The sequence below is a fragment of the Ceraceosorus guamensis genome (assembly GCF_003144195.1).
Source record: "Ceraceosorus guamensis strain MCA 4658 unplaced genomic scaffold IE81scaffold_12, whole genome shotgun sequence".
Classification (NCBI taxonomy): Eukaryota; Fungi; Basidiomycota; class Exobasidiomycetes; order Ceraceosorales; family Ceraceosoraceae; genus Ceraceosorus; species Ceraceosorus guamensis.
The window spans coordinates 223,931-249,071 of record NW_020290007.1 but is presented as its reverse complement, the minus strand read 5'-3'; the positions used below and the strand labels follow the sequence as shown (position 1 = coordinate 249,071).

General features: G+C 56.0%; 7 protein-coding genes across 7 annotated transcripts; 4 read left to right on the top strand and 3 right to left on the bottom strand.

The window, feature by feature from the left end:
• Window positions 1-444: 444 nt before the first annotated feature.
• Window positions 445-5,200, bottom strand: IE81DRAFT_365062 (hypothetical protein). The gene is made up of 2 exons (XM_025516911.1): window positions 3,719-5,200; window positions 445-3,642 (listed from the first exon to the last, which is right to left on the bottom strand). Exons 1-2 carry the CDS (start codon window positions 4,787-4,789, stop codon window positions 685-687), a joined length of 4,029 nt encoding a protein of 1,342 aa, XP_025371477.1. The 5' UTR covers window positions 4,790-5,200; the 3' UTR covers window positions 445-684.
• Window positions 5,201-7,547: 2,347 nt separating this feature from the next.
• Window positions 7,548-9,729, top strand: IE81DRAFT_321473 (putative PTR2-Di-and tripeptide permease). The gene has a single exon (XM_025513350.1). The coding sequence runs from the start codon at window positions 7,638-7,640 to the stop codon at window positions 9,543-9,545; it is 1,908 nt and encodes a 635-aa protein (XP_025371476.1). The 5' UTR covers window positions 7,548-7,637; the 3' UTR covers window positions 9,546-9,729.
• A 432-nt stretch (window positions 9,730-10,161) lies between these two features.
• Window positions 10,162-12,816, top strand: IE81DRAFT_340167 (hypothetical protein). Its single transcript, XM_025515601.1, has 5 exons — window positions 10,162-12,012; window positions 12,085-12,229; window positions 12,306-12,418; window positions 12,502-12,591; window positions 12,659-12,816. Exons 1-5 carry the CDS (start codon window positions 10,325-10,327, stop codon window positions 12,687-12,689), a joined length of 2,067 nt encoding a protein of 688 aa, XP_025371475.1. The 5' UTR covers window positions 10,162-10,324; the 3' UTR covers window positions 12,690-12,816.
• Window positions 12,647-14,822, bottom strand: IE81DRAFT_29979 (hypothetical protein). Its single transcript, XM_025512206.1, has 3 exons — window positions 14,276-14,822; window positions 13,491-14,205; window positions 12,647-13,410 (listed from the first exon to the last, which is right to left on the bottom strand). The coding sequence occupies exons 1-3, from the start codon at window positions 14,560-14,562 to the stop codon at window positions 12,916-12,918; spliced, it is 1,497 nt and encodes a 498-aa protein (XP_025371474.1). The 5' UTR covers window positions 14,563-14,822; the 3' UTR covers window positions 12,647-12,915.
• A 1,568-nt stretch (window positions 14,823-16,390) lies between these two features.
• Window positions 16,391-19,607, top strand: IE81DRAFT_365058 (hypothetical protein). The gene is made up of 2 exons (XM_025516910.1): window positions 16,391-18,248; window positions 18,318-19,607. The coding sequence occupies exons 1-2, from the start codon at window positions 16,684-16,686 to the stop codon at window positions 19,552-19,554; spliced, it is 2,802 nt and encodes a 933-aa protein (XP_025371473.1). The 5' UTR covers window positions 16,391-16,683; the 3' UTR covers window positions 19,555-19,607.
• Window positions 19,608-21,821: 2,214 nt separating this feature from the next.
• Window positions 21,822-23,420, bottom strand: IE81DRAFT_29922 (hypothetical protein). The gene is made up of 3 exons (XM_025512199.1): window positions 22,527-23,420; window positions 22,030-22,455; window positions 21,822-21,959 (listed from the first exon to the last, which is right to left on the bottom strand). The coding sequence occupies exons 1-3, from the start codon at window positions 23,094-23,096 to the stop codon at window positions 21,882-21,884; spliced, it is 1,074 nt and encodes a 357-aa protein (XP_025371472.1). The 5' UTR covers window positions 23,097-23,420; the 3' UTR covers window positions 21,822-21,881.
• Window positions 23,421-23,821: 401 nt separating this feature from the next.
• IE81DRAFT_321466 (hypothetical protein) lies at window positions 23,822-25,027 on the top strand. The gene is made up of 3 exons (XM_025513349.1): window positions 23,822-24,490; window positions 24,562-24,666; window positions 24,750-25,027. The coding sequence occupies exons 1-3, from the start codon at window positions 24,206-24,208 to the stop codon at window positions 24,810-24,812; spliced, it is 453 nt and encodes a 150-aa protein (XP_025371471.1). The 5' UTR covers window positions 23,822-24,205; the 3' UTR covers window positions 24,813-25,027.
• The last annotated feature ends 114 nt before the right edge of the window (window positions 25,028-25,141 follow it).

Genomic DNA, 25,141 nt, shown 5'->3' with positions numbered 1-25,141 from the left:
GGAGCTTGCAAAGGCTGCCTCTTACGAAGTTCTGAGACGAGCCACCTTGGAGCGACAGCCTTGAACACGGCTGGAAGGCTATTGCGGATGGCCGAGGCAGGCGATGAGACGGTGCAGTCGGCGATGGCAGGAGTAGCAAAACCTCTGCCTCACTTCTGCACGCTGTTCAGAGGATCAGACATTCCCGACCGCGCAGCTTCTCTCCCCTCTTTGACACGCACCTACATCAGCTGTTTGGCAATGCTCCATGTCTGCGCTGATCAATTCGAATGTACATACGATGGACTCGTACTGGCTTGCGATGCCTTGGTGACGAGCGTCGAGATGTCATGAACGTCTCGAGATTTCTTGCTTCGTGCAAGGGCTACTACTATGCCTGCGCTTGGGTCGCACGCTTCAGATTCTGCGGCATGAATGGGATGCAGGTAGCGCGCTTCGCAGGTGATGCCTTCATTGCATGGTGTCATTATAGATGCTGGGATGAACGAAGCGACAACAAGATGGGGGGGGTTGGGGGGAGAACCACGAGGCGGGCTTCAAGGCATCATCGAGACAGAGACGTACGAAATTTGAGCATGAAAGAGGCACAACATGGGCTTTTCTTCCTTCGAGGAAGGACGACACAGGTGCCTCGCAAGATCTGATCTTCTGAGGCAAGTGTCCGGTGCGTGCGCAAAATGTGCTCTACGTGCGAGACGCTAGGCCTGTTGCCAAGATGTCCTGGACCTTGTCGATGGCTGTTTCGCGCATGCGATGTCTCTCTTTTGGCGTCAGTCCACTCCGCGGACCTGCCTTGACGGTCTGGTCAGATTCATCAGAGACGTGAGAAAAGGCGTCGTGGCTCTGCGAGCGTGTGGGGGCTCGACGCAAAGAGGACGTAGGGGTGAAGAAGACGTCGTCCGAGCCAGTGCCGGAGGATGTGGTCGAATTGGAGCGTTTGAGTAGAGTGCGGTTGGATTGGGATCTGGACAAGCCGGCTTTGGGTGCTTCGCTTTCTTCATCATCATCGCCGCTCGCGAGCGCCATTTGATATCGGCGCGGGGGCCTTCGAGCCATCGCAGCTCGACGCTGGGGGGATGAAGGACAGCTGGGCTCGCCTTCAGTTCTGCATTTGGCGGCGTCGCTTGGAGCGATATGCAATTGGCCGGCGAAAGCTTTATGTGCGCCCACAGAACGATCGGCAAATCCGCTGGCGAGCACTCGTGGTGACGAACGTGCTGGAGATGCCGAACCGAAGAACAAGTCCTCATGTCGTTTCGCAGAAACGCTCGAAGGAGAGGCTAGACCGAGCATTGGATTCTTGCCCACGTTCGCGTGTGCTGGTGACTGCTTGGATGGCGAGCCAGGAGCTGTCATAGCTGGCGAACCGATTCGTAGTGCAGCGGGCAGAGCCGACGGTCTGAACGACTCGGCGAGTAGAGCCCGAGCAGCCGGCGGTGGAGGAGGTAGTGGCATAGGCGAAGCTAGAGCGGTGGGCGCACTTGGAGACCCCGTGGGTGAGCGCTCTCCTTCAACCGGTTCATCGGCACCTTCCTCAACCTCGGTAGCCTGCCATCGGCCGTTTTTCCGCTGCCAAGTCCGGCGGCGGCTGAGGGGTGTGCCCGGTGTCCCTGGGGTCCCAGGCGTTCCCGGTGTGCCGGGCGCATCGATGGTATCCATGTTATTTGCAGATTTTGCCTTGCTTTTGATGGTAGCCCGTCTTTGAGGAGTGCTGCGCTCGACAGTGGGTGTCGAGCTCGAAGATTCTCCGTCTGCGTCAGCGGTCGAGAGACCTTTCAAGCTCGTGTGGTTCGCCGCTGATGAGGGTCTGGTGAGCGACGGTGTGTCGACGACATGCTGGTCAACATTTCGCGCTGCTTTGTCAACTTTGCTGACTGCATCGAAGTAGTCATCGCCGACCAACGCAGCGCCGTGCAGACTCTTGGCGTTCGAGGGTCTTTGCAGGGCTCGAACGGTGGTGTCCTCTGCGATTATGGTGGGAGTCTCTTCGGAGCCTGAAGCCTCGCCAGACTCTGAGTTCGACGAGCTTTCGCTGCTACCAAATGAACGTCGCTCCTCCGAAGATCCACGCGAGGTGCAACTACCTCGTCGAGAGTCAGTGAGGTCGTCCTCGCTCTCGGCAATCGTGCGTTTCGGTCCGGCTCCCTCCGCGACTCGCATCGAGTCGCTTTGAGCAGTGTCCACCTGCACTGCTGTCATGGACCGCGGTGAAAGCGGCTCTTCGTACTCTTGCAGGATGTCTGCGACACCTTCGTGATCTTCGAAAGCCAGGAGGTCCGCAAAGCTAGAGTGCGGAGCCTTCGGTAATCGCGTTGGCGACGCCAAGCTCTGCACGGTCTGGTCCAGCTCCGCAGTTTGATCGAAGTCTTCGCGACGAATCGATGCCGTGCGGCGAGTCCGAGAGCGAACCGATGGCCGGTATTGAGGCTGAGTGAATGGCACATCCTCTCCTGCTTCGTCCTCGTCGCTGCTCTCGCTGCTCTGATCGGACATCTTTCTGCTCGGTCTGAGAATACTCCGTAGCCTCGTGGGATCCTCGGCTGCAGGCCTCCTCACGGTGGTCCGTCTTCTGACGGGCTTTTCAAGGGCATGCTGCTGGCTGTGGAGTGTCCGCTTGCTCGAGGTAGCTCCGCGGGAGAGCTTACCGGTCTTACTCCGCTGCAGGCCTGCGGCACCGGACGATGATGGCGACCCCGATATGGTTGCGTTCCTGCTGCACGCCGTCCGCGGGACCGGAGAACCCTCATCTGTCAGTGTGAAGCGCTCGACCGGGGCCGTTCCGTCCTTAGCCGAAAGCATTGGCCCGTTGAAGGGAGAAGCAGCTGACTGCGTAGAGTAGTCGATCGTCGTGTGAGACCTGTAAAGAGCATTGCTTCCTCTTGATGCATGGGTCGCAGATGAATTCGAGCCGGACACTTGACTGTTGACGGTGTAGCCCCTTTCGAGTGGTGCCCCTCTCATGGGCTCTCTGGAGGGCTTCTGGGGTGACCACATCACAGGATTCGGCCTCGCTGGCACAACCGGGGCCTGCCCACCATTTGCGAATGTTCTGACAACGTCCTTCAACTCCTGGTCAACGACTGCTGGCGGTGGCAGATGCTGGGGATCGTCTAACGAGCATCGCCGACCATTTGCATGGTAGTGCAATTCTCCAGTCTCTCTGACGCTGCCAGAGTCCATGTGCTGGTCTTCGCTCGTGGCCAAGCGTTCGTGCGTTCCTCGCGAGAAGCTGCCGCTCGTGAAAGACAATGCAGCGGTCACAGCGCTCCTGACACTTGCCGTAACGGTGTCGCGAATGGAGTTTGGCGGGGCGAGCAAAGCTGGCGGGCTTGGAGTGCGAGTTCGAGAGTGAGACCTCCATCCATGTCGAGTTTGGGAGGAGGGGAAGCGTTCCAAGTCGTATTCGGGTCCTCGTCCCGCTGGATACGGCTGACCGTCATCTCCAAGAGCAGGTGGTAAGAGGAGCCCGTAAGCCACGTGAGGCAAATTGTTGACGGGCTTTGTGGGATCTGCTCGAGTGCCAGAGACGATCCTCCTCCACACGTTCGTCCCATTGTTGGCGGGTACGGCAGCTCTCGCCACAATTTCGCGACGCTCAGCTCCACTCGGAGCTTGACCTTGATATCCCCAGCCGATGTTTGACTTTGAAGTGCAAGAAGGGCGAAGGAGACATGAGTTGTGCGCGACGTACTCTCTGCACTGCATGCGAACGACTCACCGCAATGTGACGTTTAATTCTTTCCCAAGTGCCTTTCAGACGTGCTGTATTGGCCCGACTAGCGCCGCTACGCTGCGTATGCGATGCATAGCCGAGTTCTGCTCGACGGTTGACAGAGCCAGCCCCGGGCGATTGAGCGCCTCGCATCATTCTGAGCCGATCTCTCGAGGACGTGTGCCTCAGGTGACTCGGGCGGGGAGATTGCGTGTACTCATCCGGCACCTCTGACTCGCTTCGTCGGACCGACGTCCAACCGGCAAGCCTGCGCATCGAGGCGAGCCAAGCGCCACCGTAAATGCTGTCGCCATCAGGATCATTGCGGTCGCGGCGAGTCTCCCCATCGCGAATGCCCAATGTGGCGACAAGCCCGCCAACGATGTTCTTCTTGGGGGACTTTTCATCTTCACTATCCTCAGCAGCATCTTGACCCAAGGCGGGACTCATGCCGCCGGGAAAATCGCCATAGCCATCCCTAGCCCAGGCCTCTCGCATCTGTCTTCTTGTATCCCTTCGCTCTCTCTCTGCCTCTCTTCTCGCCCTCCTTTCACTCGCCCTTTGCTTTCGTGCCGCTTTGCTGACGCGCGTGTGCCATACGCGGCCCCATATTCTTCCGCCAATGGCAAAGCATACGAGGAGAGCAATGATGACGAAGAGCGGGATGAAGTTGTTCAATTTGAACGTTGCTGCCTCCGGCTGCTGTGTAGGAGTGGGTGGTGCGATGCCTGTTGCCCCTGGGATCGCAGCGTCACCATCCGCAACACCCGTCGCCTCGGGCGATGCGTCGATGCTCGAGTATAGCTCGCCAGGCAAAGGTCCACTTGCTGAGTCTCCTCCTCCTACATTGGCCGGATTATCGCCGATCTGTGGTGATCGTGCCTCAAGCCACAAATGATTCTCGAGCCGCATGTTGCCCAAGAAGCTGATTATGCTAAATGTTTGTGATGGCGGAGAATGGAGGTGTGGCTGAAGGTGAGACGTCAGCAGGTATCGCATTCGCTGTGTCTCCATTTGAAGCAGCAAGCGATCTGTCGAGTGGGTGTGTGGTAAGCGGGCTCGGTCAACATGATGCATTCATCCAACTTGCTCGTCCCATCGCAGCGCACAGACAGCTCGATCGTTGGGCGGCATGACAGCCAGTAGCTTGCAAATCGAATGGGCAGATCAACTGCTCCATCGCAGCGCTCGCTTCAGTCATGTCCTCCTCATCTGTACCAGCTCGAGAGGGCCAAAGACTGGAGGAACGCTGAACATATTCATCTTACCCCGCATGAGGACAAACCAACAGATAGATGTTGCCCTGACCATCGGCCATCGGCCCAAGACGGTAGGTGCTGAAAGCGCGCGAGATAGGCTTGTGTACATGCGCATTACGACCGCTCAGAGTGTCCACAGATGACCGCTTGTGTGCGTGTAGGTCGAGTGGTGGGGGCTTATGGATGATGACGCGAGGGGGGAGGAAGGAGATTGACATGCTTCTTTGACTGGTGTCGGACGCGGACAATCTCACGACTGAAGAACGAAAATGGAAGGTGCGTCTGATGTCTAAAGGATTATTCTCGAGCTCGCATCCAACAGCAGCCCTTCGTGCGCACGATCGCGTCCGTGCTGCGCGGCCGGTGAGCCGCGGGTCTTCCACCGGAGCAAGCGCCGTACACATGCAGTTCTGCTGCATGAAGTCTTAAGATGCATGATGCATTATCCTTTGCTCTCGCAAATCGTCGCTCTGCTAATGGCTGCATCTTGATTTGACGCGCATTCACATCAGCACCACCCGCCAGCTCTCGACAGATGTAGACCTGATGTAGGCGGAGCGCAATCCCTTCATCAAACGCTGTCGCAAATGTGCGGAGGTCTTGCGGTCCGGCGGTGTCCATCGTCCGTGCGGGGCATCGAGGTCAGGCCAGGCACCTTGTGAGAGAAAGTTTGATGAATCGTCAATCAGAATGACTCCATCTCAACACCAAAGATTCCGCACCCGCCCCGTCGGAGTTCGGCGGATGAGAATAGAGCTCTGCGGACCGCGTGATAGACCGCCTATCTCACTTCACGCCGAATAACCTGAGTTCACAGTCGTAGCTGGGCATTCGCTTTTACGGATTATTCGTTACGACGCACCAGGCATGGGAAGCTTTTGCTCAGCGCGCGTGGCGTAGCGGTGGTTGCGCGCTCGACGAAACCCTTTCTCATAGATAGCGAGGTTGGACGCGTCAGCAGTCACAGTGGTGAGTTGACGGTCACGATAGATAAGAAGTCCGTATCCCGCTGCTCTCCCAACGCTACAAGTCGAGCCTGTCAGCTTCTAGGCCAGGACGAATCGCTATTGACGATACAGCAAGCCAGGATCGCAGCCCGGGCGAAGTACGAGCAGAACACGCTACAAAGCAGCATCACAGCAGCTGGATGAGGCATGCATACCTTATTGTGAACGATCGAAACGAATCGATCTTTCTAAAACGCTGTCGTGGTCATCATCGTCTGATCTGCGCGTACGCAAATCAGTCGTGAACATAGTGGATGGCCGTCGCATTGGCCGATTGGTCGAGGGTGTGGGGCCAACTTGGATAGTCAGAGTGGTCTACACCGTGCCTGACAGACAGGTCGACCGAGAGGACCAATACAGTAGTAAAGAAGCACCAGCTCTCCGTCCAGCTTCTGCCCCTGCGTTCCCCGCTTTCGAGGCGACTCGCGCGGCCCTTAGTTCTGTCAATCGGCCTGATGCGGACGAGTTGGGTTCCTGTTGCTGCTGTTGTAGGAGGCACAGTCGACCTTGACCCGCCTGGCGCACCACACGGTTAGTGTCGCCAAGTAGGTCCTCAAATAGTGAGGTGCTTTGAGCTGCAGGCCGGCTGTAAGGTCCCGCCAGCAAATGCGGCGTTTGTGATTCGTCCTTGCAATTAAGCAACTCGCGAGTCAGAGTGCGATCGAGCAAAGCGAGGCGGTTGCGTGCTCATGGAGTCGCTTAGTAGGTTTGTCCGTGTTCGCTTAGCGGCGTGAGCGCGCTTGCTCGGTGCTTGGGCAGCATTTCATGCTGATGCCATGGCACTCACGACTTGCAAGACAAAAAGTTGTCTCCTAACACCGCAGCGCTGCCGGCCTTGCCGCCGGGCCGCAGGCACAAAAGCAGTGTCCCAGCAGACGCCGGTCAAAACGGCGGGATCAGCGACGCCGAGCTGAAGCGCCGCGGCGCGCATCCACGTTGGTGTTGCTGCACTTATCACGCAGATACGCGGTATCTGCGCTTGCTGCTTTGCCGTCAGCTGCTGCAAGCCGTGCAGCAATCACAATACATGTGAAGAGCGCGAAAGCAGTTCACCAGCAGTCGACGTCGTCCATTCACACCGGGCCGGGCCTGCTCCTATCTCTCAGCTCACGAGACAGTACAGCGGCATCGCGAATGCGACCCCACGCCAAGTGCTACTGAACGCCGACTCGGCAATCGCCTAGCTTCTAACGCGTCGTCCACGCTTACCCATATCGCACGCCATTTTGGGTCAGAGACTGCGAAGACGGTCCAAGTCGCGTGCGTACGCATGACCACTTTTCCTACCGCTTCGCCGTGTGGATTCCAACAAATCGTGATTGTGCCGACTAGGAATTAGATGGGCGGTGGAACGGTGTGCTTCAGAAAAGAGTTGCAATCAGTGAGATGCCCTGAAGATTAGTGCCGCCACTGAGATCATGCGGCCGGTAACCTTGTCGCGTGAGCACGAAGATAGGCATCATCCTTCTTTCTCCAGCATAAGAAGCGCGACCTTGCCCATCTTGCGCTTTCCACTTTCCCCCACAGCACACTTTCGCGTGCAGTCATCGACGCTCTTCCCCTCCTCGCCCCCCATTCCTCTTCCCTCTTCTACTTGCTCTATCTCATCCCTACCCTAGCAACCTCACTTCTCCTCTTCCCCACAGACTCCCCTCCAAAATGGCGCAAGCAACCAATGCCTTTGCTGCTGCTGAGGCCGAGCTGGCCAACAACATCCACCAGGCAGATCTTCAACAGAGCGGACTCAAGTCTGACGTCCATCCCCTTGGTCACCTCGAGCCCGCTGCACCCTTGGAAAAGGCCGTTGTGAGCGATGATGAGTATGGCCCCCTTCCTACAGACGAAGACCGCAAGAACTTGCGTCGTGTCCCCGAGAAGATTCCCTGGACCGCGTACATTATCTCCTTTTGTGAGCTGGCGGAACGTCTTAGCTACTACGGTACGACTGTCGTTTTTCAAAATTTCATTCAGCAGCCTTTGCCTGAGGGGTCCAGGACAGGGGCTCCTGTCAATCCTGACGACCAGCCTGGGGCTTTGGGCAGAGGACAGCAAGCCGCTACTGCGGGTACCACCTTCAACACATTCTGGGTTTACGTTTGTCCTCTATTTGGTGCATACATTGCCGAGAAGTACATTGGCAGATACAAAGCTATCGTTCTTAGTGTCTTGATCGCCATCGCTGGACACGTCATTCTGATCGGATCAGCCGCGCCCGATTTGCTTGTCAACAACCCTCAAGGTGCTTATGGAGTGTTCTGGCTCGCAATCATCATCATGGGCCTTGGTACTGGTGGTTTCAAGTCCAACATTTCCCCTTTGATTGCCGAGCAAGTGCCCACGGATCGGCAGCACTTGCGCACTCTTCCCAGCGGGGAGCGTGTCATCGTCGACCCAGCGCTCACCACTGGTCGCCTGTTTGCGTACTTCTACCTGTTCATCAACATCGGCGCCGTGGTTGGTCAAGTGTCTATCAGCTACACCGAGAAATTGCACGGCTTTTGGCAGGGATACCTGATTCCTACGGCCGTCTTCGCGCTTTGCTTGCCAGTGATGGCATTCGGTAGCCGTTACTACATCAAGAATCCACCAAACGGATCCGTCCTTGAACAGTCTTGCCGCCTCATCGCTTTCTGCATGAAGGGCACATTCTCGTGGAATCCGGTGCGCTTCTACAAGAACCTGACCGCCGCCGATTTCTGGAGCAAGGGCAAGCCAAGCCGCATCGTGGCCGAACAGCGTCCATCGTGGATGACTTTCGACGATACCTGGGTCGAGGAGGTTCGCAAGGCCATCAAAGCTTGCCAGGTCTTTACCCTCTACCCGCTGTACTGGATCACTTACAACCAAATCAGTAGCAACTTGATCTCTCAGGCGTACAACATGAAGAAGAACGGCGTTCCTAACGAGGTCATCAGCAATTTGGACCCGATCTCGATCATCATCCTTGTGCCCCTCTTCGATTTGGTGATCTACCCTTTCATGCGCAAGCTCAAGATCAACTTCTCTCCCATCAAGCGCATAGTCGCAGGTTTCGCCTGCGGCGCTGCGTCCATGGTCGCAGCAGCCGTCATACAACATTACATCTATCAACGCTCTCCTTGCGGCGACTACGCTACGGAATGCGACAATGTTGAAGGACCTGGATTTTTGGAAGGCGAGACCAATCTCAATGTTTGGATTCAGACCGTCCCGTACGTCTTCGTCGGACTGAGCGAAGTCTTTGCTTCCATCACTGGTCTTGAAGTCGCCTTTACGCTCGCACCCAAGAACATGAAGTCCATCGTCATGTCTCTGTTCCTCCTCACCAACGCCTTTGGGGCTGCTCTCCAACAGGCTCTCCTTCCTCTCACCGTGGACCCCCTTCTCGTCTGGCAATACGTCACTTGCGCACTTCTCAGCGCTATTGCGGGAGTTCTCACTTGGTTCTTGTTCCGAGGAATCGACCGCGAGACCGACCGCCTTGCTAACTTGCCTGCTGGTATCGCCATGGACGCAACCGATGTAAAAGGTGCAGCTACCAGCTCGAACGACGACCGCAGCTCACACGATGAAAAGTCTCACGCTTAAATGATTGCATGGGCCACGGCGAGCCTGCTGCTCATCTCAAGTGCGCGTTCGTAACAAAAGGTCATTGTAGTGCATGCTACATTTTCACGTCTTCTCCAGTCACGCATCCTATCCCTGTCTACGAATCCTGTTGCCATGACCCCCTGTTTTACGTAGTTCATCGGAATGAGATTGGTATCTGATCTCTCAGTAGCGAACTGTCTTGCTCTTCGCTCGTGTGAGTCATTTGCTTGCGACGCGCTCAGGTTGAGAGGCTGTGCAAGGCGCTTAAAAGAGCTGGTACTGGCGTCGGGTCGTTCGGCTGCTTTGGGGCCCTATCCGCGACGGCTTGACCTACGAAGCTGAATGTGTTGCGAAGGGCTGCGGCCGCGCAGGAGATCGGAGATGGAGGATGAGTGAGTGAGAGAGCATTCGTAGTCACGTGTGGAATGTCGGCACTCACGCACACTTTTGACCATGATCAAGCCGTGACACACGTCAATTGACGGCAGAGGGCCCCGCACAGGCGAGACACGCGGAGGCCCACACACGCGGATCAGCGCGGCGCGTCAGTTCAAAGATACTGGCAACTACTGCTGCATGCATGCACGCCAGCACCTCTTGCTCGTCCTTACCTCATCATCCTACTCGTGACTCGCTCACAACTCAGCCCGATCCTCATTCGCTGTCGCCCGAGGCCCGTCGCTGGCCATCTTATCGGTCTCTTACGTGAAGATACTGTCTGCACAGTGGAGATGATGGAGCCCTAGTGCGACTTCCAAATCTTTTCCACCCGCTTTATGGCCCTCCGTTGCCAAACGGAGGTCGTCGAACGCGGACCGCGTATCATGACCGACTCGGCGGCAACGGGCCCAGGAGACGGCGCACATGCGCCCCTGATGGATCTGAAGTCGGTGAAGGCAACTTCAGATCAGACATGGCGTAAAATCGAGACAATCGTCGCAACTCAAAACAGACAAATTCAAGAGTTGCGTGGAGCTATCGACACGCTGACGGCGTCCGAGCAGTCGCTTCAACAGAGGAACTCGATTCTGAAGGGCAAGTTGGAAGGTGTCGAGGTGACTGCACGCCGTTTGGAAGAGACTCACAGGCGTCAGTTAGATCATGGGAGACGCATATTTTGTGCTCTGAAGAAGGACCATGATGCTCTGAAGGCGGAACACGAACAGATGGTGGCGGATCACAAGCGCCATGAAGAGGGCTGGCGATCATTCAAGGCTTGGTGGCTCAGCAAGGTGGACCCAAACCGAAAGATTGGCAATAGCGAGGAGCAATGCACACCTCGCACCATACGCAAAGGCAGCAGATCTTCCACCAGCGATCAACGTGATGTAGAGATGTCAGCTCACGTCAAGCAAACCGCTCGACAGCTGAAAGAAGCCAACGAGGCTGCTACGAGCCCTCAAGCAGCTTCCACCTCGGGCAAGTCTAAAGAGACGCTGAGCTCTGCTGATCGCAAGATGCTGCGCCACTTTGGACTGGACCCGACTCGGGTTGGATGCTCCGGCCCATTTTTCGTGCCCAGAAGTATGGATGATGTTGGTGGATCACAGGGTGCCGGTGAGGCGCGCATCACCAACCTTCATGATCACAATCCTGAGGGTCATGGAGATGACATTCAAGAATGCGAGATGGCTTCGCCATGCGTCAAGTCTGTGTCCCCCTCAAAACCTGTCTCTCCGTCGCATGAGGTGCTTCAGTCGAGGACTGTAAACGTTACCGTCAGATCCCGAACGCATACAGATGCCCGCCAGTCAGCTTGTGGACGCGAGAACAAGAAGGTTGCTGCAAACGAGGTCACGCCTGCGCGCTCACCGCCTCAAATTGCAGAGGACTTTGGCAAACCCCAACATCTCCGTACACCACTTTCCAAAGATCCGCAGTGTGAGCAGCGCAAGAAGAACCCAACGCGTTCCAAAGAACAGCACCGGGCGGATGGCAGCATTCCTTCGCCACTGCCTGAGGCTACGAGGCAAGGGCGCGACCGGAGCCTGCCGAGCGATGAGGAAGATGTCGAGCCTGAGCAGACCAAAATTGACGTCTCGGCTGTTCGAGCCGCTTCACCGAAAGGCGCCGTAGTCGCTACGCTCGGACCCCCTCCAGAAGATCACAGCGAAGAGGCGCGCAAAAGTACCAGGACTCCTCGCACCCCCAACGCTATCGTCAGCGTGCCGCATGTCGCCATCGGTCGGCCAATACTTGACGAAATTACGCGGAACGTCTCCCCTCTACCTAAGACGAGCAGCTTCATAGATCTTGAGCTCGGCCCAGCCGCCTTTGCGAAGGTCGACAAGGATGGACCGGAGTCGAATTCGGCTCGCAAACGCATCAAATTGGACATTGCGGACGCGCAGCAGCAGAAGGAAGAGTTCAGGCGACAGAGGCGTGAGAAGCGTAGAGAGGAGGTCGAAGAGCTGGCACGTAATCCGAACAAGTTCAAAGGCAACGGAAGATATGCAAACGAGCTGTGAGTAATCTTCTCTCCTTCTAAGCAAGCCAGAGCGCCGATCTGACACCACGCTTCGAATGGCATGCATAGGCGAGGTGCCACACGCACCATCAATCAGGATTTTGAGATCGATCCCGCGCAGAATGGCGGAGTCGCCTTTCCCCACAAAGAAGTGGTGAGAGGCAAGCAGGCGCGCAAGAGCTTGCATGCATATGACTGTCATTGCTGCGCAGCTGTGAGTAGCCATCGGATTCTTTGCTGAGTCGGAGGTCTGACGGCTCACGAAGCGCCGTTTGCCCACTGGACGTCAGTGGTACGAGGCTGTAGGCCCGCATGCTAGACCCGAGGATCGTCAAGCTCAATTGCAACAGACGAGCCGCCATCGTGCTTACGGGCCTCCTGCGTCTACTCCCGAAGGATATTGGTGAGTTGTCAACTTCTGCGGCGCTTTGCGCACAACGACCTTCATTTTCTTATCACCTCTCACGCTCAACCTATCTTCTGCAGGCGCATCGAATTTCCGGAGTCAGCTGAAGCGGAAAAGATCAATGCACAGGCTGAGGAGCAGCGAAGAAACAAGAGGGCGCAAATAGAAAGGTGCGCACGTCTCTTCGTCTTTCTCGCCCGTTCGAGCAAGCTGACACTGTCTCGTTCTGCTTCTTAGAGACCCGAGGTTCCGTGAGAGGATTCACTGAGGCATTCGCGGCCTGCAGCGGTACCGGGCTAGACACCTTGCCGCAACTATTAGCGCTGCATCGCATTCTTGAGATGCAGGCAGTAGCAAATGATATCGATTCGAGTACATTTTGAATCCGCTTTGAGGATAAATCGCAAGGACGTTGCATGCTTCTCGTCGCAGACCCGACCAGCGCCGGAGTGACCACTGAGCACCGCGTTGAACTACAGTCGATGGTGCCAGACTCACCCAGGCATCGGGTAGCGCTCTCGCTCGATATTTGCGCGCTTGGCTTTGAGAGGAGGTGGGTCAGGCGTGTGAGAGGCAGGACGTCTGTGTTCATGCCTGCCAAAGAGCTTCTTGAAAAACTCTCCGAGGCCATGCATCAACTTTGCAAAGAAGCCTGACGGCTGAGGTCTGGTCGACATGAGCGCATCGTACGCGACCACCAATTTGGCGCCTGGTGGCGGAACAGCAGGTGGAGGTCCGCTGACAAATTCCTCATCGAAGAGCGCAGAAATGCCAAGAGGGGAATTGAACATGTCGTGACAATCGTGACCTACGCCGGGTACGATGGAGAAGCGATGGCGAAAGTGATCCACTCTTCTCGATTCGAGGTTCTTTTGCAACGTGTCCAAATTCTCCTTGGGAAGGTAGGGAGAGAGATCCATCCGTGTGCCAGCCAATGCGTTCTGATAGGCCCAATAGGCTAGATTGCGATCGTGCCTGTTCATGCCGCCCTGTACGAAGCGTTGGAGCTCGGATCACTCCCAAGGGATCAAACTCGACATGCATCCGCGGCCAGTGGATACATACTCACTTGAGCTTGAGCAGCGCAGCTCTGATCCCCAGTGTCCATCTCGTGATGCACATCCTCATCTCCCGAGAGTCTAACGATGTCCATCTTTGCCCATTCTTCGAACCTGTCTTTGGTCAGTCCAGCCTTGACATATCGCGGTACATCGCCATGAATTTGGTACCTCCAAGTATGCAGCGTTTTGCACTTGTCCTTGGCTGCTTTGGCGTGCATAGACCAGTCGATTGGTCGATCATCGGAGAAGTAGAGGTTGGAAGGAGCATTTGCTAGCACGTATCTAATTCTGACCCTACGCCCGGTAGCCGCTCCTAGAGCAGCTTCGGCTCCTCCTAGGTAAGAGTAGCGAGCCAGCATTCCAGCTCCCGCACTATGTCCGCTGAAAGTGATCCTCTCCAAATTGGGGTACGTGCCAGATAAAACCAATCGTCGAAGCAAGTGATCCAACACGTCGAATGCGCTGACGCGCTTTGCCCCCGTAGATGCATCGTGACCGCTTTGCCACTTGGCTTCCCAATCCGCCTCGTTTCTTGGTCTGAAATCCCACACTAGCTCTGCAGCTCTGGACATTGGATCGACCTTGGTGAAGAAGCCTGGAGCGATGATGAGGCAATCTCGACGCCTTCCAACGGCAGCTTTGATAGCTCTGTAGGAACGATGCGGATCGCGATGCTGTCCATGAAGGACGATGAAGCTGTTCACGATGAAGGGCAGGTTGCATCTCAGCGATGAAAGTGTCAGCGCCTCTGCACCACACCTGACGACGAGGAGCACGTTCAAGACATACTCACGCACGTCTGACGAGCGGACGAGGCTCTGCATCGTCGGTCCACTGCTCACTCACGAAAGCGATCAAGCCCGATTTGGGTTTGCCAGCGCCGATGCGCACAGCCCTGGCACCCACAGAGCTGGCCAATCGAGAAGCGAGACCGAATCTAAGTTCGATGTCTGCCGCTTTGGAGCTGCTTGGCGACGAGCGCAGATTGGATGGACCGTGCATGATGGGCCCGGATAAGCAGTGGTGCAGCATGACCAGGAGAGCTGTTGCTACAGCTCTTGGTCTGCTGAATAGCCGCATGCTGGGTCAAGAGGGCAACGCGACCTGCGCGAGCAAGATGAGCAAGTGCTGGCTCAAGTGTTGGGCTACCTGCTTCGTTCAAGGCGCTCCTGAGAGGTGCAATGAGCAGCACTTTGCTGGAGGGATGGAAGTGAGCGAGGAAATGTCAGCAGTGCGGTCCAGCCGGATTTGGTGATTGGAGGTGAATGTGGGAGTTGGCGCTATGACTTGACTTGACACAGGCCAGCCCGTGCAGGATCAGTGAGTGCGGATGGAGAGGAGGAGGAGGCGGAGGATCAAGAGGAGGATGTGCACAGGTCAGGGCAATGTTTGCAAGTGCCAGGTCCAGCTGGCAACATCGCTTCTTCAAGCTCGCAGAAGTTGAGGGGAGGACAGGAGAGTGGGCAGAGTGAGCGACTTGCAATTGGGATCACGCGAGGAGTCATCTCATCTCGAGCGGTCGCTTGGCCAAGCGGTGCCACAGGAGCGAGGCAGCATGTCCCAGGCGCTGACGGCGTCTGCATGCCCACCATGGGCTCGATCATCGCGGGGCAAGGGGAGGATAATGGTGGAGCATGAACCTCGAGCTCGCGAGTCTACTGAAGCGCTCGCTTGGTCGAACGTCGACTCTGAGCCCGATGGAGCTGGGCGACGTCATTCCAGTCCAAGTGCTGCAACGAGTGGTGCGGTGCCAAGCACAGCAACCTGGAGCCGTACCTTGATTGTGGACGATGGAGCGTGCCTGGCCCGCCAACCCATTCACGATTCCGGGCGGTAATGTCCCAAACATTCGTGATGATGGGCGATGAAAGAGCAGAGTATGCGCGGCTTTGCATCTGCTGCTTGCGAACTTGGGAAAGAGCGTTTGAAGAGCGCGAACAGCGCTGTGCTGTTGTGGCATCTGGCCAAGTAGCGTGAGTGCCATCCACGGTGCGAGTGCTTGCGCGCGCACCATGGTGCCCCGCGCGGCACACACAATCACGAGTCGTGGAGCTCTACAGCGTATTGTGACTGTGTAACATGTGACTCGTGACCGCTGATTGTGAGTCTTACGACGTGCAGCGCCGCGTGACTTCTTCGGATCTTAATTCGTGGCTGTATGCCAATCTTCGTCTGAATTAATGTGATTCAAATTGTGTTTATCTTTTCATTCACGATTGTGATTGCCCAACAAGGAATACCAAGATCCCAAAAGGCGCAGGCGCAGGCGCAGCGCTGCGCCACAGCCAGCACAAATGCATCTATCTGCTGCGCCTGTACCTCGGCTCTGACCGTCATTGCGCCTACGCCCTTTCTCATGGCTGCTGCTGCTGCCTCGACATGCGCCTCATGGGCGCATTCACATTCGTGATTGTTTCGAGCAAATAAGACGACCTCGACGACGTCTTGTTACTTGATATAGGCGCTCGGATTGCGCTGCGTGGGTGAAGTTTCGAATCTGAAGCTGCGTGTCATTGAATGCTGATGATCACATGCTTACCCTTGCCAATACCCACGGCACTCTGACTCCAGTCGTTAGTCTCATCACCCGCTAGGAAGCTCTTGATGCCTCGCGAATCGGGGTAGATGTAGGTGATGGTGTTCTTGTACAGATGCACAACGTGCTTTCTTGAACGATGTTGATCCAGGATGCGTGATCGCTGCTCGGCTAGAGGAAGGAGCACAGATTCCGATTCTTGATTCGGAACGCGCGCTCACACGCGCTAGGAGCCCGAAGCTTGGCCAGAGGATCCCGACGAAAAGCTATCGTACGATAAGAGGAATAAATTGTCTGGTTCGCGTGATTTATCAGGATTTCGCAAAACTCCAGATGTGTCGCTGCTGTGCACGCATCTCACTCATCTGCTACAGGCATTCCATCCACCGCGGCGATACGACGACAGCTCAGGTCTCGCTTTGAGATTAGAGCAAGCGGGGTCGCTCAAAGGCACAAGTCAACGGCTGCGACACCAGCTACGATCATCGCAGCCCATAGCCCTGGCATTGCAGCATCACTCAGCGCATACACCCCACGTCAGATCCAGGAAAGCCAAGTCGCCGTGTTTGGAAGCGTCAGCCACAGCCGCGCTTCGCAGTACTCGAAAGTAACAAGCAGAGTCGCTTTTTCAAGCGCGCTCACTGGGACTCTGTCCCTGTTTCGCAATGCCTCCAGCACCGTCTCCGGAGACTGCGCTTACAGAGTACCTGAGCACTCTGCAAGCTGCACTCCAGCCGCCCACCAACCAAGCCGCTTCACTGCCTGGCCCCTCTGATCTCACCTTCCACCGCACGCTGAATCGTCAGCTGCCATCGATCATTCGAGACACTTCGATCTCGATACACACGCTGCTCAATAGGTTGCTGATCGCCACCGGAGGTATCGAGGAGGGAGAAGAGCTGGACGAGGCCGCCATTGATAGTGACAGGCTACCCGGTGTCATCGATGATGTCGTGGATAGGCTACTGGAAAGAGCAGACAAGTGCTTGGACGAGTTCAACGGCTTGAGACCGTTTTCGCAGTCTCAAGCGCGCTCTTCCGAATTGGCAGCGGGCAAAGGGATTGAAGATGACGAGTTTGGAGATGGGCCTCTTCCTCCGCACATCCTGAATGCCAACATTTCGCCACTCCCGCAGAACAAATGGGCCAAGCCTGACAACTCCCGAGAAACACCCTGGCATCACACGCTGAAGCACAAACCACACGCCCTGGTGCCGCTGGAGGAGACGCCCCAGCCTGTGGCAGGCGCACCCATTCAGCCACCTCGAGCGGGGATGTATTGCGCAGAGGGCAGACCAGAGGAGAACCCGTACTTCCGCGAGATTCACGCATTCAAAGTGCCCGGCCATGCTCTAGAAGTTCCTGCAGAGCCAAAGCCACCACCGCCTATCAGTGGCAAAGACCCCGCCAAAGACCTGACTTTCGTGGATTCTTTGGAGAAGTTGGAGGCGTTGAAAACACATTTGGAAGAGAATCGAGTGAAGGAAATTGCGATCGATGTCGAGCATCACAATTACAGGTCGTATCAGGGTCTAGTGTCTTTGGTGCAGCTATCAACACGATGGGGCGACTACATCATCGACCCACTAGTGCCCGAGGTCAGAGCGCAGTGTCACCGGCTTAACACAGCTTTTGCAAACCCCAGCAAGGTCAAGGTCCTACACGGAGCAGAGCATGATGTTCTTTGGCTGCAGCGAGATCTAAGCTTGTACCTCGTCGGGCTCTTTGATACATATCACGCTTCCGTTGCCCTTGGTCTGCGACAGAAGAGTCTCGCCTTCCTCTTAGACCGCTACACGGGCTTCACAGCAGACAAGAGGTGGCAATTGGCAGATTGGCGTATCCGACCTTTGCCGCGACAGATGCTCTATTACGCTCGCGCAGACACGCACGCGTTGCTCTACGTTTACGACGCTATGCGTACGGAACTCGCCCAAGCAGAAGTCGAAGGTATTCCTGTGCTCGGCAAGAAGGACAACATCATCAACGTGTTCGAAAGGAGCAAGCGAACAGCCGCACGAACTTTTGCAAAGGAGGTTTGGGATCCAGCGGGCGAGGGTAGAGAAGGATGGCAAGCGTTGTGGCTCAAACATGGCGGCTTTGAGGCTGCGAATGTCGCGGAACGTTACGCAAAAGGCGGCGTGGATGGGCTTGCTAGAACCGAGAGATTGGTGCGAAGGCTGCATGACTGGAGAGATCGCGCTGCGAGAGCGGATGACGAGAGCCCCAGGTGAGCTGCTCGCGTATACGTTAGGGTATCACAATCGTCATGCTGACCTTGCCTCGATCGAACCTGCAGATACGTCTTGAGCGCTGTTCACCTCGTCAACATAGCATCGCAAGCGCTCAGCACGGCGCAAGATGTGACCAATGCTATCGGTAGAGGTCTAAAGCACCGATCGGCCGACATTGCGAGGGAGGTCCGAGCTGAACTGTTCCAATACCAAGAAGCTCAATTGGCGAAAGAAGCCAAGGAGAGGGCTAAGTTGGCCGCAGGTGCTGATGCTGAGGAGGAGCTTGGTGAAGCGGTTGCTAGGGTTAGCCTGCCCGTCGCTGCTGTTGCTCCTTCTACACCGTCTTCTCCGTCCTCCTCTTCTTCGTCTTCCAAACGCGAAAGCGGGAGTTCATCTTCGGACAGCGACGACGCAGCGCCCGCACCAAGCGTTGTCACAGCTTTGTGGGATAAGCTCACTACGACGAATGACGGCATAACTCACCTGAACCAACAGCGACCCACACTTGCAGCTCACGAGCCGAGCGAGAGTCGTGCTGGGCCACACTGGCTATTTGGACATCGATCCCACACCGATGCATCCGCATCTCTTCGTCCTGTCAAGGGTCTACCGTCGCAGTCACCGACATCTGGTCTAGCAGGCCCCGACCAGTCTCAGCGTATCAAGGCTAGCTTCGGCTCCGTCTTGGCCAGGCTTTTTGGAGGTAGCAAAGCCACAGCAGCCCATACTACTTCCGACCAGCCAATTCCTAGCGCATCTACGGATGCTGCTCCGCAATCAAACGAGCGTATCAATGGCCGAAATCCCGTCGAATCAATTTCGGTGGAACGGGTCGAGTTGCCTGCTTCGCATGAGCAATCGCCACTGCAATCCGGTGTTCAGGGCTCATCGAGAGGTACCTCTTCTTACGACGATGATGCTTTGGGTGACATCGTGCAAGTGAGCAAGAAGAAGAAGACGAAAGCAAAGTGGTCGACAGAGCAAAAGGCCGCAGCGAAGAGAGCCAGAGAGGAGTCGGCGAACGAAGAAGCTGCCGAGTTGGAAGCGCTGGCAAAGTTGAATGGACTCGGACAGACCAGTGGGGCTGCTTCCATGCGCAAGCCGAAGACAGACTTCAAAGCGTTCGATTATGACAATGCTGTGTCCGTGCTGGATGCGCCAAGGCCCAAAGAGACCGGTCTGCGTGCGGCTGAACGTCCCCGCAAGAAGGAAAAGAGGCAGAAGAAGGATCCATCCGAGGTGTCTGCTAGCAGGAATCGCAGCGATTTGGGCACTGGCAAGAGCATGCACTTTGCCTCGTGATATCGATCTTCGCACACACAACAACATGTACACTCAATCAATGATGACACTAGATCCAGTCGACTGGTAATGTCTGTGACCCGAAAGCAAAGCCAGTCGGGAGCAACCACATGAAAGTCAGGCACACAACAGATTCATTGATGAGAAAGGTAGGTACAGGAGTAAGAGCAGCGCAGAGGGAAGGCAACGGACATGTGGCATGATACTGTCGGGATGTCAAGCAACGGAAAGAGACTGGTGTAAACCGAGTGAGAGGTCAGCCAAGAAGTGCAAAGTGCTTTCATGATCGGCATCCGAGGAACGTCTCCCAACGCCTCCCCGGACGTAAGCCCGATCCTCCAGTCACAATCTCCCAAGCTGAGCTTTCGTGCCTCAGATCCGCTTCAGGACGATGCCCACCGACAGAGACCCCTATAAAGAAGTTTCCCGCGTCCCTTTCCCCAACATCCACTTCACCGCCGACCTTACTCACCTATCGTATGCGCTGCGATTGAGAAGGAAGTGTACGATGCTGTTGCCGAAGGAGGCGTCTGCTGGCGAAGTCGGTCATTCACAGCGGTGTCGAAGGTTGTGGATGTGGATGCCGAAGCTGTGTGTCGATGTCGAAGGTGCGTGTCGATGCGAGAGGTGGATGCGATGAATAGCGACGTCGAAGGCGAGAGTGTTGGGGTGCAGGGCGGGTCGAGACGGAGGAGGCAAGGTGAAGGGAAGAGAGCCAGGAAGGGAGGATGGATGGGTGGATGGATGTGGTCGGGAAGGAAGAGGTATGGCTGAAGAATTGACCGCTTTATACCTTTCGTAACGCGCACTTTTCGCAATTGACGAAGGGCTTCGCGCGCTCGTGCATTGCCAGCTTGATTGGTGGGTTCAGGATGTGCTGAAGGGCTACAAGACTGTCAGGCCTCGAGTTGCGTGCTCTTGGGCCACGAATTTGCCTCATGCCTTAGGTTGCCGTCTCGCTGTGCTCGTGCATTTGGATGCAAGTCTAACGGTCCGGCTCGCGCATGAGCCAGGGCGGCGCGGTCGCAAGTCATGGTAGGTGAGGCGGTGCGCGCGCAGGGCACCTCGTCGCACCGTGGCAGTGTTCAAGCTTCGTCAGCAGGACCAGCTATGGTGAGACGACTGCTGGAAGACGGTGATGGCGGAATGCTGAGGCCCTGCAGCTGATACAATCCTTCCAAGGCGCGGACCAGCTCGCACTCATAGTCGTGCTTGCACACCGTAGGTCTGCAGCAGAGGCGGCGAGTGCAATTTGGCCTGGAGAGGCGATGATGTTGAAATGTATTCGCCTCTCCTCGCCCTCCTTCCACTTCTGGCACGCCATCGACAACTGTTGAACGCAGAGTCATGTTCCTGGGTAGGCATCGCGGATGCATCACCTGCAGCCTTACCTCGTCGTCCGTAGCTCTAGTGCGCGCGCCATTGCTGGTGCCAACCGCAATCTCATAAGCCACAGCCTGTCCATCCGCCTAGAGTTGACCGACGTGACGCAACGCAGCTTGAGGAATGGCAATTAGCATCTCCGGCACATGTCACAACACCTACTGTCCCATGCATGGTCACAAGCTTGCTGGATTGCTCAAAGCGCGCCGAGGAAAGGTCGAAATTCAAAGTATGCCGATTGCATCTCGGCGAAATGGTGTACACTGGATGTGGGAGACGGCTGGGATATCGAAGGTGTGGAATTGAAGCGCTGAAGACGGCAACTATGATCAAGGAGTGGTGACTCGAGGGCTAAGTTCTTGAAGAAGGTCTACGAGTGAACGTCGTACTCTGATGGCGTACTCGGTGGCTGCGGGGCGCTATGCAGGACGCCAGGGCACATCGTGCTGAGCTCGACTGAGGTTAGCAGTTCCGAGAGCCGTGCGCCTTCCACCAGCACGACCAGCTGCTGGACGGCTATATGGGCTGTTGGGAGACTGGGGCGCCTTGTTGTCGTTGCTAGAAGCCCCAAACACGAATGGGGAAGCGCCTTTACTTTGCATGGAATCTAGTCGTGACGGAGTAGCAAGGGCAGGTGACGAAAAGCGAGTGTTGTTGGATGGCGTACCACCTGAGCCCTTGGCGGCAAAGCTGAAATCAATCTGACTCGGACTACGCATGGACTGTAATGTGGATGGCCGGATAGCAGATGGCCTGCTTACAGTGGACGTCGACTGTGGGATGCGTGACGGCGCAGTAGCTGAGCCGAGATACGGAACGGCGGATTGCTGCAGGACGTCTTCATCTGGTTCGGCCTCTGGTCCTGCAGTCAAGGCTACATTGACAGAAATGAGGATTGAAGCGGTCAGCACGCTTGCATGGCTTTGCCTCGGCACGGTATCGGCTCAAGCGAGGGCTTTCGACATCATCAACGAAGAGCGCAGCTCACCAGCTTGGCCTTCCGCTATCATGGCTGCCATGCGCTGAGATGACGAAACGAGGTCTGATCAGCTTAGCTCTCTGCAAAGGAGAGTGATAGTAGGAGACGCTCACCTTGTTGAGCCTAGAGAATTCGTCATCGTCATCATCTGCGTCCATGTCACTTGACCCGGCCTCCATGATGTCGCTTGGCAATGTTACGGAGGTTGCTGACGTGCTAGGTGTTGCAAGACCGTCTTCCATCTGACGACCGACGGTCATGTTCCGATAGCTTTGAAATACGGGTCGCCTTCTGCGACGGGAGATGTAGACATTCTGTGCCCGCCTCGCGTTCTGTGCAACCGATGAGCCGACGCTCGAAGCAGATGGTGATAGCGGTGCTTCAGCATACGGTGGCGGTGGGAAGTAGTCTGGTAGACCTCCAGGAAGCGTTGTCTTGCTCGGAGTGGGAGGCGAGATCGCTTGATCCTGAGCGGATGCTTGCTCGGTCTCCGAAGGCCGACGGCCCCAAGATGACCAGAGGGAATACGCCGTGATAGCCTGCACAGAGCGGACGAGGGACGTGAATGGAAGTAAGTATAGAGCTCTCGGGGCGCAAGGGTGCTACTCACGGCTGCGCCGGCATATAAGGCAGTGTTTACAGCGCCTTCGACGATAGTACCCGCTACACCTTTGCGCTTCTTCGTTGCTGGCTCTTCCTGGCCATGACTGGCGATCGCTAGTGTCTGCTGTCTTTCTCGTGCTTGCGCAGCTTGTGATGCTTCTTGAGCCCGACTTAGCGTCTCCCACGCGCGTGAAGATGACTCGAAAGACGAAGTCAAGGTGTCCCGATCATATCCGCGAGCGGCATGCTGCGCATACACGGGATCATCAGCCACGCCGCCCGCTGCTGCGCCAAACGAGCTGCTGGAGGGAGCATGGGAGGACCAGCCAGACTGTCCAGCATAGGGTTCGGAGATACTCTGGATGCTTGGAGTCCAATTCCTTTTGCGGCTAGGGGTGATTGGCTGCTGAGGAAGGAAGCCGAGACCTAAGTCTGTTCCTTCCGTAGGTGAAGAGGGCACAGCGCCACCCCCGTGTCGAGCCTGTGGTCCGGACATGCTAATGCCGGACGTGGGCGCACCTCGATATGGTGGGTGCAAAGGCCCTTTGGGACGTCGACGTGCTGGAGCCGAAGACATCGCGCGTACACTGATGAAACTTTCGCCTGCAAATGTCGATGACGAAGTCTTCTGTATCGCAGCGCCCGGAAACGAGACTCAAGGAATTTCCTCTAGTCGTCGAATCGCAGCTCATGCAGACACTACTGAAGAAGAGCCTAAAAGGTGCTGGCCAGCAAGTCTTGACTCTTCACATCGTCCAGCTGAGCGCCCGAAGAGACCGCGTCCAAGCATGGAACAGGTCAAAAGAGTGCGGTAGATGAGCTCGATGTGAGTGCGAAGACGGTTCTCAGCAGAGCGAATGATGCTGCGTTTCACGATTGGATGTGGTGGTCAAAGATGAAGGAGCCCGCATACTTCATATTTGTCGGCCGTGCGGCCGTTGCATCGGCGAACAATAACCAAGAATTGCAGCAGCTTGGTCACGAATTGAACTTGAATCCCCCTTTGCTATACCGTGCATGGCTTTGATCGCGGTTACCATGCAGCTCATAATCAAAATATTGACGACTGCATGCGATGCTGCGTTTTGTTCAGGAGAGCTGAGCTCGACACTGACGAGGTGGCTCCACCTACGACTATATACTATAGCAGTGTACTCCCTCTCACACGTGCGGCGGGCCGCGCGATACAAAGAGCATCCTTATATGCTGGTCACGCGCCCGGCGCGCGGTCGCGTGTGCAGACGCGTTCAGACAAAACACAGCGCGTGCGGCATCAATCTTGAATCACCAGCAACCTTGAATGCTCGATCGTAACTCAAGCTCAGACTCACGACTCACGGCTTCGTGATTCACATTTTACATTTTACAGTTCACATTTTCACGTTGGTCGTAGATTGTAATCAAAAATCACGAGTGATTGCCCGTAGCACAGCTATATACACGGCAAGCCTCGACGCCGAATAGGCCGAAGCAGTTTCTGAGCGGGGAGCAGGGCTATATATAAATCAAGGTCTGTACGGTCTTGCACTCCAAGACGGCCGGCCTTTACGATCAGCCAACATCAATCGTTGCGAAGCATTAGCAAAGAAAGAAGAGTCAAGACCACAGATCTCTCGGACCTCTGAAGATACGAGTAATATATCATTATTAGGGACCTAGACCGGTTTCTCCTCGCGCCGGTGCGATATGTCATTGCTCCCCCTAGTCTCTCACGCGGATGGATGCGCCTCATCCTTTCAGACCCATTTGCGAGAATCCTTTCCCGCTCTTTCAGCTCTATACACGCAAGATGCTCGAGTAGCAGAAGCGGCTTTGGATATCTTCCGAGAGACATTGGCGAAGTTGCAGAAAGACGTGGACGACCTTGCCGAGCTGGTCTACCGTGTGGATGCTTGGACGTCCGAAGCTCGGGGTATGAGCGTGGGCCAAGACCCTCAGCAAGCTCTGCAACACGTAGGTGGTCTTGTTGATGTGAGTGCACAGTCCTGAAGTCACTTGCGATCAATGAGTCGTACGCATAGCCCGGGATCCGCCTGCCACAGATGTATCAAACGGAGCTGTTGAACAAGCGAGAGGCTCTGGCTGACTTTACGTGCGAGGAGATCAACCTGTCGGAATTCGAGAAGAGATGGAAGGATACGAGCGAAGTAAGTAGACTTTCTTCGGACTTGTCAGCTGCCTTCCGGGCTGCACGACCTGATGGATCTGCTCCTCCGCCCCTGTCGTGTAGATTGAGGCTGGCAAGAAGCAAACGATGGACGATCTGGCGGATATGCTGGCATCTTTTGGGTAGCTTGCTTCTATGATCTTCGTTAGCAGCTGCGAAAACAGCGTTTCACACGATACAGCAGGATGCGCTCGGCCTGCCCACACGTATACCTCTCTCGCTGCGCTCGCAAGTGGCTCTCGTCCAAGAGACTTGACTTTGCTAAGACCGCAACGCCATGGCAAGTGTCGCGGTGCAGATGTCCGAGACTCGTTGTATTAACAACCGGACTGAAGCGTGCGCCTTTCCGGAGAGCGTCGGCTTTTGCGCTCGACGCTCCACGTACAGTAAGCTGGCCCCTGTCCACTCAAGGACCTTCAATGTCAATGCCGCAATGCCAAGTCATTATATATCAT

Coding starts and splice junctions, on each gene's coding strand:
- IE81DRAFT_321473 (XM_025513350.1), top strand. CDS start 7,638: ATGGCGCAAGCAACCAATGCCTTTGCTGCTGCTGAGGCCGAGCTGGCC.
- IE81DRAFT_321466 (XM_025513349.1), top strand. CDS start 24,206: ATGTCATTGCTCCCCCTAGTCTCTCACGCGGATGGATGCGCCTCATCC. Junction 24,491..24,561: donor ACGTAGGTGGTCTTGTTGAT/GTGAGTGCACAG, acceptor CGCCTGCCACAG/ATGTATCAAACGGAGCTGTT. Junction 24,667..24,749: donor GATGGAAGGATACGAGCGAA/GTAAGTAGACTT, acceptor CCTGTCGTGTAG/ATTGAGGCTGGCAAGAAGCA.
- IE81DRAFT_365062 (XM_025516911.1), bottom strand. CDS start 4,789: ATGCATCATGTTGACCGAGCCCGCTTACCACACACCCACTCGACAGAT. Junction 3,643..3,718: donor GAATTAAACGTCACATTGCG/GTGAGTCGTTCG, acceptor TGCACTTCAAAG/TCAAACATCGGCTGGGGATA.
- IE81DRAFT_29922 (XM_025512199.1), bottom strand. CDS start 23,096: ATGTCTTCGGCTCCAGCACGTCGACGTCCCAAAGGGCCTTTGCACCCA. Junction 22,456..22,526: donor CCTTATATGCCGGCGCAGCC/GTGAGTAGCACC, acceptor CGCTCTGTGCAG/GCTATCACGGCGTATTCCCT. Junction 21,960..22,029: donor AATTCTCTAGGCTCAACAAG/GTGAGCGTCTCC, acceptor TCGTCATCTCAG/CGCATGGCAGCCATGATAGC.
- IE81DRAFT_365058 (XM_025516910.1), top strand. CDS start 16,684: ATGCCTCCAGCACCGTCTCCGGAGACTGCGCTTACAGAGTACCTGAGC. Junction 18,249..18,317: donor GCGGATGACGAGAGCCCCAG/GTGAGCTGCTCG, acceptor TCGAACCTGCAG/ATACGTCTTGAGCGCTGTTC.
- IE81DRAFT_340167 (XM_025515601.1), top strand. CDS start 10,325: ATGGCCCTCCGTTGCCAAACGGAGGTCGTCGAACGCGGACCGCGTATC. Junction 12,230..12,305: donor ACTGTCATTGCTGCGCAGCT/GTGAGTAGCCAT, acceptor ACTGGACGTCAG/TGGTACGAGGCTGTAGGCCC. Junction 12,592..12,658: donor AAGAGGGCGCAAATAGAAAG/GTGCGCACGTCT, acceptor TCTGCTTCTTAG/AGACCCGAGGTTCCGTGAGA.
- IE81DRAFT_29979 (XM_025512206.1), bottom strand. CDS start 14,562: ATGCGGCTATTCAGCAGACCAAGAGCTGTAGCAACAGCTCTCCTGGTC. Junction 14,206..14,275: donor CGTCCGCTCGTCAGACGTGC/GTGAGTATGTCT, acceptor TTCATCGCTGAG/ATGCAACCTGCCCTTCATCG. Junction 13,411..13,490: donor GCTGCGCTGCTCAAGCTCAA/GTGAGTATGTAT, acceptor CGCTTCGTACAG/GGCGGCATGAACAGGCACGA.